At 39.1% G+C, this 12,506-nt stretch overlaps 1 protein-coding gene across 3 annotated transcripts in view; it reads left to right on the forward strand.

Moving 5' to 3' along the window:
* The window catches only part of LOC132829178 (nuclear receptor ROR-beta-like), a 75,160-nt gene extending 64,960 nt beyond the window's left edge, over positions 1-10,200 (forward strand). For all 3 annotated transcript variants that reach the window (XM_060846535.1, XM_060846537.1, XM_060846536.1), the window contains exons 9-10: positions 6,497-6,609; positions 9,616-10,200. In XM_060846535.1, coding sequence (XP_060702518.1) covers positions 6,497-6,609; positions 9,616-9,777 — 275 coding nt within the window. In that variant the 3' untranslated portion in view covers positions 9,778-10,200. The remainder of the gene's footprint in view (positions 1-6,496; positions 6,610-9,615) is intronic.
* The last annotated feature ends 2,306 nt before the right edge of the window (positions 10,201-12,506 follow it).

The raw sequence follows: 12,506 nt of genomic DNA on the forward strand, positions 1-12,506 counted from the left end.
TTCTGAGATTACACCCTCTGGTCCAGAAGTTGAAACAGTCTCTCCATACAGATTAGGATATCATGAACAATTTGGACCAAAGGGTCTATTACTGTGCTGTAGAACTCTATATGACCTATTCTGTGGAGCCACCTAAGAATCATGTATACTGACTTTGTGTGTGTAGTCTGGTGATTATATCTGCAGCCTTCACATTTGCCTTGGTGATTATGTCTCTTTTCCATAATTCTTCCCTTGACACATCTCCACCTAAACAGTGGAGCGGAAGTGCTTCCTGAAAAATAGTAGCGGAATTCACTTTTAATTGCTTTGAAGTAGACAGCTGAATATAAACATCATGGAATGTAGAAAGACAGTAAGTGACTGCTATATTATTGCATCTCTAAATTGTTAGGCTGTAAAAATGATATTAATCCAGGACTTGAGTTGTCATTCCAAGGGAGTCAGCCCTCCTTGCAGGGAGACTCTGCAAACCTGTAAAAACAGTGGTCAGGACCTGATTCTAGGATACCTTGCCTGGTTTGCAGCCCCCCTCAATTTCTGCCAGTGTGGATTGATGCAGGTCACGTTACCTCACCCTGTATTCCTGAACTGCTTGGCTCAATGGCAGGATTAGGCATCTCTCCTAGTTCCTTATGATTTTCTGGTGTCAGGTAAACTTTTCAAGGAGTCATGCTCACCCCCCTTTAAGGCGTTATGAATCGACATATAGACGAGAGAACCTTTTGAAAGAACACACAGTGAGGTTTGGCCAAAAGCCCAGAGGTCTCTTAGTGTGTTTGAAACATCTACACCCAAGGGAAAACATTGCTTGATTGACACCTGTTACTTTTTGATTGCACAATGTTTACTTTTCACAAAGTCAAGGTTTCCATGGGATAGTAGCTTCTCCATTTGAAACTTTAAAGGTCTGAATGGCTGGTTCATATATAGGGCTACAGTAGAAGTATTTTTAAAAAATAAAGTTTGAATGAGTGACTAGGTTTTATAAATCTTTTTTCACACCTAGTATTGATTCTATAGGGGTTGTTGGTTCTGTAGAGTGTATACGGTGAATAAACTAGAAATTGTAATAGATTGGCACCAAGAGTATAAGGACTCATGCAGAGAGCTTAGTTAGCGAGGAGGACCCATAAGAGTGAGAAGATAGGAAGAAAATTGCCATGGAGGATATGAGTGGGCAAGTGATTTTGCAAAAAAAACAATTAATCTTTTCTGGAGGTGTTAGTGAAAGGAGGACTTTTAGCTAGGGCACTGTTACTTTTAGAAATGCTCAGGAGATATTTTCAAAGATAGGTGGGGACTTTGTTTAATGTCAGAACATATAAAGTGAGTAAAGAGTAGGTCATTTGGCTCTTAAGCCTGCTCTGCCATTCAGGAAGATTATGGTTGACCTGATTTTAATCACAACTCTCCGTTCCTGAATATCCCCAATATTTTATCCACTTAGTAATCAAGAATCTATCTATCTCTGCATTTAAAAATATTTTTTAAGATTCTTCATCCACTGTCTTTGGGGAAGCGTATTCCAAACGCTCTCAAACATCTGAGACAGAAAATGTTTCCTTATCTCTGTCTTAAATGGGTGACCTCTTATTTTAAAAGTTCTAGATTTCTCCACAAGAGAAAACATCCACTTGATATTCACTCATTCAAGTCCCCTCAGGATCTAATATATTTCAATTAAGCCACTGACAACTGTTCTAAACACCAGAGGATACATGTTTAGTCTTGCTTCATGAGCATTCCCTTCTATTGGCTTTCCTGATTACTTAATGCACCTGCACATTAACCTTTTGCGATTCATGCACGATGAAACCTAGATCTCTCTGCAAAACAGTGCTCTACAACTTCTCACTATTTAGAAAACATACTCGTTATTTATTCTTTCTGCAAAAATGGACAATTTCACAATTTTTCACATCCACTCACTTAACCTATCCATGTTTCTTTGTAGGCTCCTTTATATCTGCAAATGTGTTGCTGGTCAAAGCACAGCAGGTTAGGCAGCATCTCAGGAATAGAGAATTCGACGTTTCGAGCATAAGCCCTTCATCAGGAATACTTTATATCCCCTTCACAACTCACTTTCCTATCTCTTTTTGTGTCATCAGCAAATTTAGCTATCATATCTTCAGTGTCTTTATTCAAACCGTTTACATAAACTGTATAGGATCGAAATCCTAGCATTGACCCCTGTGGCACACCACTCATGACATCATGACAGCCTTATTCCTACTCTCTGCTTCCTGTTAGCTAGCCAATCTTCTATCCACACAAATATGTCATTCCTTATACCATGAGGTTTTACTTCCCACGAAAACTGTTGATGTGGCACTGAGCAAAGGGCTTCCGGAATGTCGAAGTACAATACATCCATTGGATTCCCTTTTATTAACAGCGCAAATTACTTCTTCAAAGTACTCCGATAAATCAGTTAAACGTGACTTTGAAGAAGTAACTGATCAGAACTGAAAAATGACTTTATTCCACTTCATAAAGATTTATGAGCTAGTAAAAGGAATAAATTAATGCAGAATGATGTTTAGTTTCTAAAAATTAGTTGAAGTGTGCTGCCTGTGTTATACATATCTTGATGAGTGGCTATCAAGTTTGACAAACAATAAACCAGTAGGAGGCTTCATTAACAGCCATTCCATTGAATCAAACTGTTCTCAGGCACTGGTACAAAAGAAATGGTATTGGGTTGGACATTATTAGATGCAGTGCCTGATAGTTCCTTCCACTGACTGTAAAGTAATTGATTGCATGAACTGTTGTTATGACCAAGATGGGAGGAGTGCATTATTTTTCTCTACTCGCATTACCGTAGTTAGCAAATGTACAGTTTGGAATAGGAATAATATAACTGCTTACCCATCGAAATAACCCAACACATGTGCATGCACACATCAGATAAAGGAGAAAAGATGGACTTCCCACTGCAGAAATTCACTTTGTGTGGTTTAAAAAAAAAGTTTGGCCAAAAATTCCTAGTCTTTGATTGGTGTTCAGGCACACATAAACAGATTTATAAACAGGTCACTAAACACGTGCCATTGTCTCTGGAGTCTTGGCAGACGTGGCTTGCTCATTAAACACAGCATTGAGAAGTCTTCTGTTTGTTTAAACTAGTTGTGTGGTTCTATTCGCCAAGCTGGGAGTTTTTGTTGCAAACGTTTCGTCCTCTTTCTAGGTGACATCCTCAGTGCTTGGGAGCCTCCTTTGAAGCGCTTGTGTGATGTTTCCTCCGGCATTTATAGTGGCTTGTCTCTGCCGCTTCCGGTTGTCAGTTGCTGTCCGCTGCAGTGGCCGGTATATTGGGTCCAGGTCGATGTGTTTGTTGATAGAATCTGTGGATGAGTGCCATGCCTCTAGGAATTCCCTGGCTGTTCTGTTTTTGGCTTGCCCTATAATAGTAGTGTTGCCCCAGTCGAATTCATCTTGTTTGTCATCTGCGAGTGTGGCTACTAAGGATAGCTGGTCGTATGTTTCATGGCTAGTTGGTGTTCATGGATGTGGTTTGTTAGCTGTCTTCCTGTTTGTCCTATGTAGTGTTTTGTGCAGTCCTTGCATGGGATTTTGTACACTATGTTGTACACTACACTACACATGAGCAAAACCAACGGTAGGTCAGGTGAATTGGACAATTTAGCATGGCCAATTCACCTGACCTACACATCTTTGGAATGTAGGAGGAAACTGGATTACCTGGTGGAAACCCATGCAGACACAGGGAGAATATACAAACTCTGCACGGACAGTTGCCCAAGGCTGGAATCGAACCTGGGACCCTGGCACTGTGAGGCACAGTGCTAACCACTGAGCCACTGTGTCATCCTCAGCATAGACCACAACAGCCCAAAACTCCCAACTCAAGTAATCCGGCATCCTCAGCCTCCCAGCAGCTGAATTACAGGCGTGAGCCACAGCACCCAGCTAAATGTAATGTTTTAAACCATTTAATGTCTTTCATAGAATCCCTACACTGTGGAAACAGGCTATTTGGCCCAACAAGTCCACAATGAACATCCAAAGAGTATCCTACCCAGACCCATTCCCTTACCGTACTCTACATTTCCCCTGACTAATGCACCAAGCCCTCACATCCCTGAACACTATGGGCAACTTAACATGGCCAATTCACCTAACCTGCAAATCTTTAGACTGTGGGAGGAAAACCATACTGACACTGGGAGAATGTTCAAACTCCACACAGACAGTCGCCCAAGTCCTGAATTGAACCTGGGTCCCTGGTGTTGTGAGGCAGCAGTGCTAACCACTGAGCTAATCACAGTATAGTTAGTTGAAGTGATGAAATTTCCCAGATATCTCTTAAATAAATGCTCCAATGTATCCTTTCACTGTCTCTTTGAAAAAAAATCAATCCAGGTATATTTACAAAACTTAAAATTAAATTTATTTTTTCATAATCCTTCAAAACTCAAGTCCTCCAGAAGAAATCACAAGTACATATGTACACATCACAATATAAAGCATTATAGTGAGCAACAAATCGTATATTACTTGTTTGATCTGGCAAAAAATTCCGACCTATTATACTTACTTAAGAGGGAAATCAGGGCAAAAAGAGGACTTGAGATAGTTTTGGCAAATACAATTAAGGAGAATTCAAAGAGTTTTTACAAATACATTAAGGACAAAAGGGAACTAGGGAGAGAATAGGACCCCTCAAAGATCAGCAAGGCAGCCTTTGTGTGGAGCCGCAGAAAATGGGGGAGATGCTAAATGAGTATTTTGCATCAGTATATACTGTGGAAAAGGATATGGAAGTTATATAAAGTAGCGAAATAGATGGTGACATCTTGTAAAATATCCATATTACAGAGGAGGAAATGCTGGATGTCTTGAAATGGGTAAAGGTGGATAAATCCCCAGGAGCTGATCAGGTGTACCCTAGAGCTCTGTGGGAAGCTAGAGAAGTGATTGCTGGGCCTCGTGCTGAGATATTTGTATCATCGATAGTCACAGGAGAGGTGTCAGAAGATTGGAGGTTGGCTAACGTAGTGCCACTGTTTAAGAAGGGTGGTAAGGACAAGCCAGGGTACTATAGACCAGTGAGCCAGACCTCGGTGGTGGGCAAGCTTTTGGAGGGAATCCTGAGGGACAGGATGTACATGTATTTGGTAAGGCAAGGACTGAGTCGGGATAGTCAACATGGCTTTGTGCATGGGAAATCATGTCTCACAAACTTGATTAAGTTTTTTAAACAAGTAACAAAGAGGATTGATGAGGGCAGAACGGTAGATGTGATCTATATGGACTTCAGTAAGGCATTCGACAATGTTCCACATGGGAGTCTGATTAGCAAGGTTAGATCTCATGGAATACAGGGAGAACTAGCCATTTGGATATAGAACTGGCTCAAAGGTAGAAGACAGAGGGTGGTGGTGGAGGGTTGTTTTTCAGACTGGAGACCTGTGACTAGTGGAGTGCCACAAGGATCTGTGCTGGATCCTCTACTTTTTGTCATTTACGTAAATGATTTGGATGTGAGCATAAGAGGTAGAGTTAGTAAGTTTGCAGATGACACCAAAATTGGAGGTGTAGTGGACAGCGAAGAGGGTTACCTTAGATTACAACAAGATTTTGACCAGATGGGCCAATGGACTGAGAAGTGGCAGATGGAGTTTAATTCAAATAAATGCAAGGTGCTACATTTTGGGAAAGCAAATCTTAGCAGGACTTATACACTTAATGGTAAGGTCCTAGGGAGTGTTGCTGAACAGAGACCTTGGTGTGAAGGTTCATAACTCCTTGAAAATAGAGTCACAGGTAGATAGGATAGTGAAGAAGGCGTTTGGTATGCTTTCCTTTATTGGTCAGAAAATTGAGTACCGGAGTCAGGAGCTCATGTTGCAGTTGTACAGGACTCTGGTTAGGCCACTGTTGGAATATTGCATGCAATTCTAGTCTCCTTCCTATCGGAAAGATGTTGTAAAACTTGGAAGAGTTCAGAAAAGGTTTACAAGGATGCTGCCAGGTTTGGAGGATTTGAGCTATAGGGAGGGGCTGAACAGGCTGGGGCTGTTTTCCCTGGAGCATCGGAGGGGTGACCTTATAGTGGTTTACAAAATTATGAGGGGCATGGATAGGCTGGATAGGCAACATCTTTTCCCTGGGGTCGGGGAGTCCAGAACTACAGGGTGTAGGTTTAGGGTGAGAGAGGAAAGATATAAAAGGCTTAAGGGGCAACTTTTTCACACATTGCGGTATTTGTATGGAATGAGCTGCCAGAAAAAGTGGTGGTACAGTTGCAACATTTAAGAGGCATTTGGATGGGTACATGAATAGGAAGGGTTTGGAGGGATTTGGGCCGGGTGCTGGCAGGTGGGACTAGATTGGGTTGGGATATCTGTTCGGCATGGACGGGTTGGACCGAAGGGTCTGTTTCCATGCTGTACATCTCTGACTCTGACTTTCCGAAAGTTTCTTTAGTAGGTGTGGAATGTCTCACTTCACCTTTTTCTTTTAGATCGACCATGGTTGACAGAAGCTAGAAAAGTCAAGAAGCTACAGGACAAGATTTTTGAGGCATTGCAGCATGTCATTCACAAAAATCAACTGGATGATGACAAGTTATCAAAGGTATAGCGATTTGTTTCAGGAGGTCATAGACACAGAAATTAGCATGACCAGGTGCAATCAACAATGGATGAATAACAAAAATTATGCATATGTATTGCACTTTTATATAAAACATTGTTCCGGTTTCTGTCACCGAATCATAAGAGTGGAAATATTGGCATCAAATAAAAAATGTATTAGTGATCAAAATCAGAATGTTGTGTGAGAGTTCTAGCAAGGAATGGGGGGGGGGTGCTGAACTTGCAAACATTTGTCTAGTTAGTAAAAGAAAACATAAAATAGTTAATCGAATAATGTATAGGTAACTATAACAAAATAGCAGATATTTTCAATTGCAATTGAGATTAGACACAATGTACACATTATAGTTTTTGCAGCACAAGCTTTGTAACATTTTATTCATAAAATGTCAGTACAGTATACACAATACAATGAAATTCTCTGTGCAAACTTTAAATAGGATTATGTGTGTGTATCTTCACAAAAATCATACACGAAAACAATCAATATGTCAGGGCTTTTGAAATATGCACTGACTTACAGTGAACTGGTGCAACCAAGTCTGACTTGATATTTTAAAACCCATGGTTCAAATGTAATTTCAATGCACCAAAATGTTTTTAAAAAAATGTTGATGTTTTCAGGTAACATTTATATTGGTGCCTTTTGTCATATCTACGATTGACAGAGATTTGATGTCTCTAGCCTGATAGAGACAAGCTGGCCCTGGAGTGTGTCCAGGTGACATACTACCACATTCCTGACAAAAATAAATACATACAGCCAAACCACCTGATTCTGCGTCAGCCCAACTTCCATAAGTGTTGATAAGACCAAAATTTTAAAACAGAGTAGATTCTCCTGCTCCTCAGATGCTGCCTGACCTACTGTGATTTTCCAGCACTACACACTCGACTCTGACCTCCAGCATCTGCAGTCCTCACTTTCTCGAGAACTTTAAAGCAGTCCAACAATGGAAAAATCAGGTGGTTAGTTAGCCCATTTTTCTGATCTGTTGTTCATACACTGCTTGTGTACAACATTTATGGTATTGAGTATTTTTGATCGAATGTGCCCATTTGAAGTGGACAGAATCAGGTACATTTGTTTGATATTCTGCCTATTAAGTGTAAATGATCACAAGTAACCTTTAATTTGGCTACTTATTAAGAAACCTCAAGTAATCAAATACTGAAACAATGATTTAAATTTTATTGCATGTAGCAACCAAAATAAAACCCCTCAAATAAGCAAATTAAGCCTCACAACTCAAGTTGGCTATTACCCAATTAAGGGTGCTTTTTAGGTTTGGTTCCTATCAATGGTGTGTCTCTGGTTGTGTCCAGGATGCGGTCCTTATGCAGTGTTGTTCTCCACGTTCTGCTCCCAAGAAATCCTACAGTTGAATTTTCATACAATTTTCTGTCCTTCAAGTTTGTGGTATGACATTATTGATGATCTTTTGCATCCAGAATATTGCAAGTCTGCAGCTTGCCTTCTTAACAAAAGTGGCTTCCTTGTTACATTTGGCATTGACCGTTTGAAGACACAGCTTTCCTGTGATTAACTCCTTAAGTTCTTCTGTAGGGCAGTCATTTGTCCTTGTGACATAAGGCAGCCATTTATCAAGCAGTTGTTAAAACAGTTCTGTTCATGTCGCCTTGACTCTCTCTTCTTCAAGGCATGGCTAATCGCATTCCTAGATAAGTTTGTCCCTGGCTCTTAACAGTTTTGTCCATACAGAGGTATTGCTGTTTCTTTCAGTAAATGAACACTTATTAAAGTTCTGAAGTTTACCCTATCACATGCCCACTTTGGAAATCAGTGAAACATGACATTAGACAGATGCAAAACTGATCAGCACATAAGATGCAGGAGTAAATTGAGGACATTGGACCCATCAAGTCAGCTCTGACATTCAGTCAATGCTGATCTGATAATTCTCAACTCCACTTCCTGCCTTTACTCCATAGCACTTGATTATTTTATAGATCAAAAATCTATCTCAACCTTGAATATTCTTAACGGCCCAGCCTCTATAGCGCTCCGCATCAAAGAATTCCATAGATACATTACCCTCAGAAAAGAAATTTCTCCTCATCTCTCTCTTAACTGGATGACCCTTTACTCTGAGATTATGTCCTTTGGTCCTAGACTCTCCTGCAAGGGCAAACAAATCTCTACATCTTCCCTGCTATATCCCCTATGAATATTGCATATTCCAGTAAGGTTGCCTCTCATTCTTCTTAACTCAAATGATTACAATCCCAACATACTCAGTCTCTCCTCATAAGAAAATCCCTTCATATCTGGAATTAATCTAGTGAACTTCTATGGACTGGGTCCCATGCCAGTATATCTTCGATAAGGCAACCAAAACTGTTCACAGTGATGTCCCACTTGATGCTGTAGGTTTCCTTCTGGAGACTTAATTGACTTGATTGAACTACAAAGAAAGTACAGTAATGTCAGTGATGCTGTAAAATGTGAAATGAACACCAGCACTTCAGTTACCAGCACCATCTGCTCTATTCTGTGTTCTCCAGCCTCCAATGAAGTTTGAACCATAAATGTGTCCCAGCCAACATGATTTGATTGTCATTTGGAAGTGAGTTATCCAATTTTACTTCACTTCAGCAAGACATCTGGGCGTGGAAGTTTACATTGTTTCTTTCTGCTCACTATTTTAATGAAGATGTTCACATTACACTTAAAATAGTGGACAATGTTATAAAAAATAAACTGGACCAAGGCATAGTTACAGAGTGGCTGCAGACGAGCTGCAGAAGAAGGGTTAAGAAGGTGCAAGATGTAGGTGCATACCAAACCATGACAGCACGTCTAGTAAGAGTAACTATAAGCAGCAGCATTCATATGCTAATTTCTGGGCTTTGAAACAAAAATAAGAATTCTATCCTTTAACATAATTTAAATAAGCTTTCGAAGAAACTCTCCCTGTTTTCTAACAGCTCAATGCAGTTTTTTTTCTCTCTTCCTTCTCAACAGCTGATCTCCAAATTGTCCATGGTGAAGTCCGTATGCAACCTCCATGTGGATAAGCTACAGCTATTTAAGTTGCTACATCCACAAACAGTGCACAACTTTCCTCCACTCTACAAGGAAGTATTCAGCACAGAGGTGCAATATCCAGACTCCTCCAACAGCTAAGTTTGCCAGTTCTGTGCAACTCTGCATTCCCAAAGTGAAAAGAAGGATTTAAAATTCCTGCATCACCAATTGCAATAGCACTAGGATGAATGTACTGCACTTCATAAGGTTTCACCGCAACAGTCAAAAGAATGTAAATACTTGGATACTAAGTAGTGGAAAAAAAAACCCTTGTGCATGACATTTAAAAGCTGCTCCATTGTGTTCATGGACCAGAGTTAATTCAAAATTGCAAGACTGACCTTCCAATGCTGTTTGTGAAATCTGTTTCTGTTGGTAAAAAGAACTGTGGATTAAAGGAGTATAGATAGTATTTTATCTGTAATGCAAACCTATATATTTTATGAAGGGTTTTTGTTTTTACTGAGATTTCAGTGATTTCAGGGTTGCTCTTGTGGTTCATCATTGATGGAAGATTTATTACGCAGGCAGTTTTTTTTTAACTTCAGCAGTAATAAATTATGAAGATGATTTGAAGGAATGGATCAAAATTTCTTGAAACTAAATTACAACAATGCTGAAACCAGCATTTAAAAACGTTGAAATCTTATACATGTAAATATGTATGTGTTTATATTATTACTATATATCTTTAGGAAATGGTCAAAAAAGACACCTGCATGTAATAATGAAGTAAAAGATTATGGCATCCATTAGCACTATGACCATGTTAGTGGACAGTAGTCATAGCTTTGCAATGTATTTTATTTTATCTTTAGATTGAAGTCCAGTGTTTCCCTTAGTTGCCATAAAATGGCCTGTTGGACTGACTATTGCAGAAACACGTTAGATGGCTAAGAAAAGGTTTCTTTATTTTACTGCACAGGAACCAAATTATTCCAGGTGATGGGGAACCCTGAATAACGTATTGAAAAATGCAGCCACACAGGCTGGTAAGATTTTAATAGCTAACTGTAAAGTGGCTGCGATCTTCAAAAAGTGACAGTCCTAAGCTGGTTATAGTACACCAAAGTGACATTTGGCATTTGAATTTGTAGGCAGAAAATTAAATCGATAAAGTTAAAATGCTGGTAAAAATAAAATTAACTGCTGATCTACTCACAGCAGGCAACAATGTGCACCCCAAAACTTAAAAATGCACTTTTTCACACTTTTTCTCGTGATAATCCCTTGCTGCACCCAAATATATTAAAAATAGTCTTCAAATATTATTTACAATTGTTTGTTTCTTTCAGGAAAGTTTTCATCCATTACCCAATTTTCCCCACAGACAATGTGTAGTATCTAGTACACTCCAATAAACATTACAGGACACACATGTAACATGTAACTGAAACAATTAAACATTCTAAATAGTTAATCAAATGTTTGAAATAACTGGTTTTTAAAAATATCTGTTTAGTATATTGTGTAAATTAATTTTCCCATTACTGATCTCCTGTAAGGGAATAATATATAACAATGTACAAGCAGAATTGTGAAAGTTAATTATTTATTGGCTCAAGCATAGAGGATAGCTTTACATTGTGATGGATTATCATCACAAATTTAATTCAAAATTTTCATGGAAGTAGGGGGCGGGCAACTGAAAAAAAAATCAATTCTAGCAGTTAGGACATTACACACTTGTTGCATGTTTGCAGTTAGGCAGCAATAATGGAGATCCATGGAAAATTACTTGTGCAGAGAATGTGGCATCAACAGAGAGCTGAAATTGCAGTTGCCGAATCAGATATCATAGACCTAATAGATTCCAATGAAACAATCACATTATATATGCTTTGAAAAATTGCTGTGTGAACTGCATATAAGGGTCATGATGTGGAGGTGCTGCTGTTGGACTGGTAACAAATAACATGACACCAGGTTATGGTCCAAACGGTTTATATGAAGTTTTTGGAACAGCATACAAGGGACGTTACAAATGCTTAAAGTACCCTGTAAGTAAATTTAGAATGAGTGGTATGATATTAAGCCCAGACAACTCAGATTCACTCACTGTCTGTTGGTCAACATCAACCGTGGAGACATGAAACTCGCAATGATTGAAGTCAATGCATTGAGCCAGGGAGGAGAAAAATCAATAAGTCAGCTTTCATTCCTAATCATCATTCACTGAGCAACTTCTGGAAAGCATATGTGTGTGCACAGTTGTAAAGCCAACTGGGATTCCCACTCTTGATTCAAAAATGGTCCTTTGAACAAAATACTAGCAAGCTATCAGTAACCATAGACCTGTATTATGGCTCACCACCATTATGAACATAGAGGACAAAAAGGAAGATGACGACCAAGCACAGAGCATTGAATGAAGGGTAGTGTTTTTGTTTCACTAAATGGCACTTCTAAAATAGTACAGATTTTCTAATGCAATTCCAATACCTGTCCTCCCATTCCTGATGCAGCATCTAATCTGAAAAGTAAAACCATATATTGGCATGTCTCAGCTATGGACACACTAAAGAGCATTTGTGCTTTTTAAGTAGATGGATTAATTAACTGCTGAAACAGCCAAAGCATAAAGTATTATTTTTAGTAGGTTGGGTACAGTTGAGATGACTGGACATGTGTAAGCTAAGGATCTGCTCACTGGATTCCAGATTTTAAGCACCTTTTATACTTAAAAATATTGAAGATTTCTTTATGAAATGTACATTAGAGACAACCTAATGTGCTTTTGATTTTCCTGTTCATTGATGGGTCTTGTGTATTCATTTCCACTTCTTCACTTGCAGTGTAGCATTTAACCTCCAGTTAGATATGGAAGA

This window comes from Hemiscyllium ocellatum, chromosome 28 (genome assembly GCF_020745735.1).
Source record: "Hemiscyllium ocellatum isolate sHemOce1 chromosome 28, sHemOce1.pat.X.cur, whole genome shotgun sequence".
Taxonomy (NCBI): Eukaryota; Metazoa; Chordata; class Chondrichthyes; order Orectolobiformes; family Hemiscylliidae; genus Hemiscyllium; species Hemiscyllium ocellatum.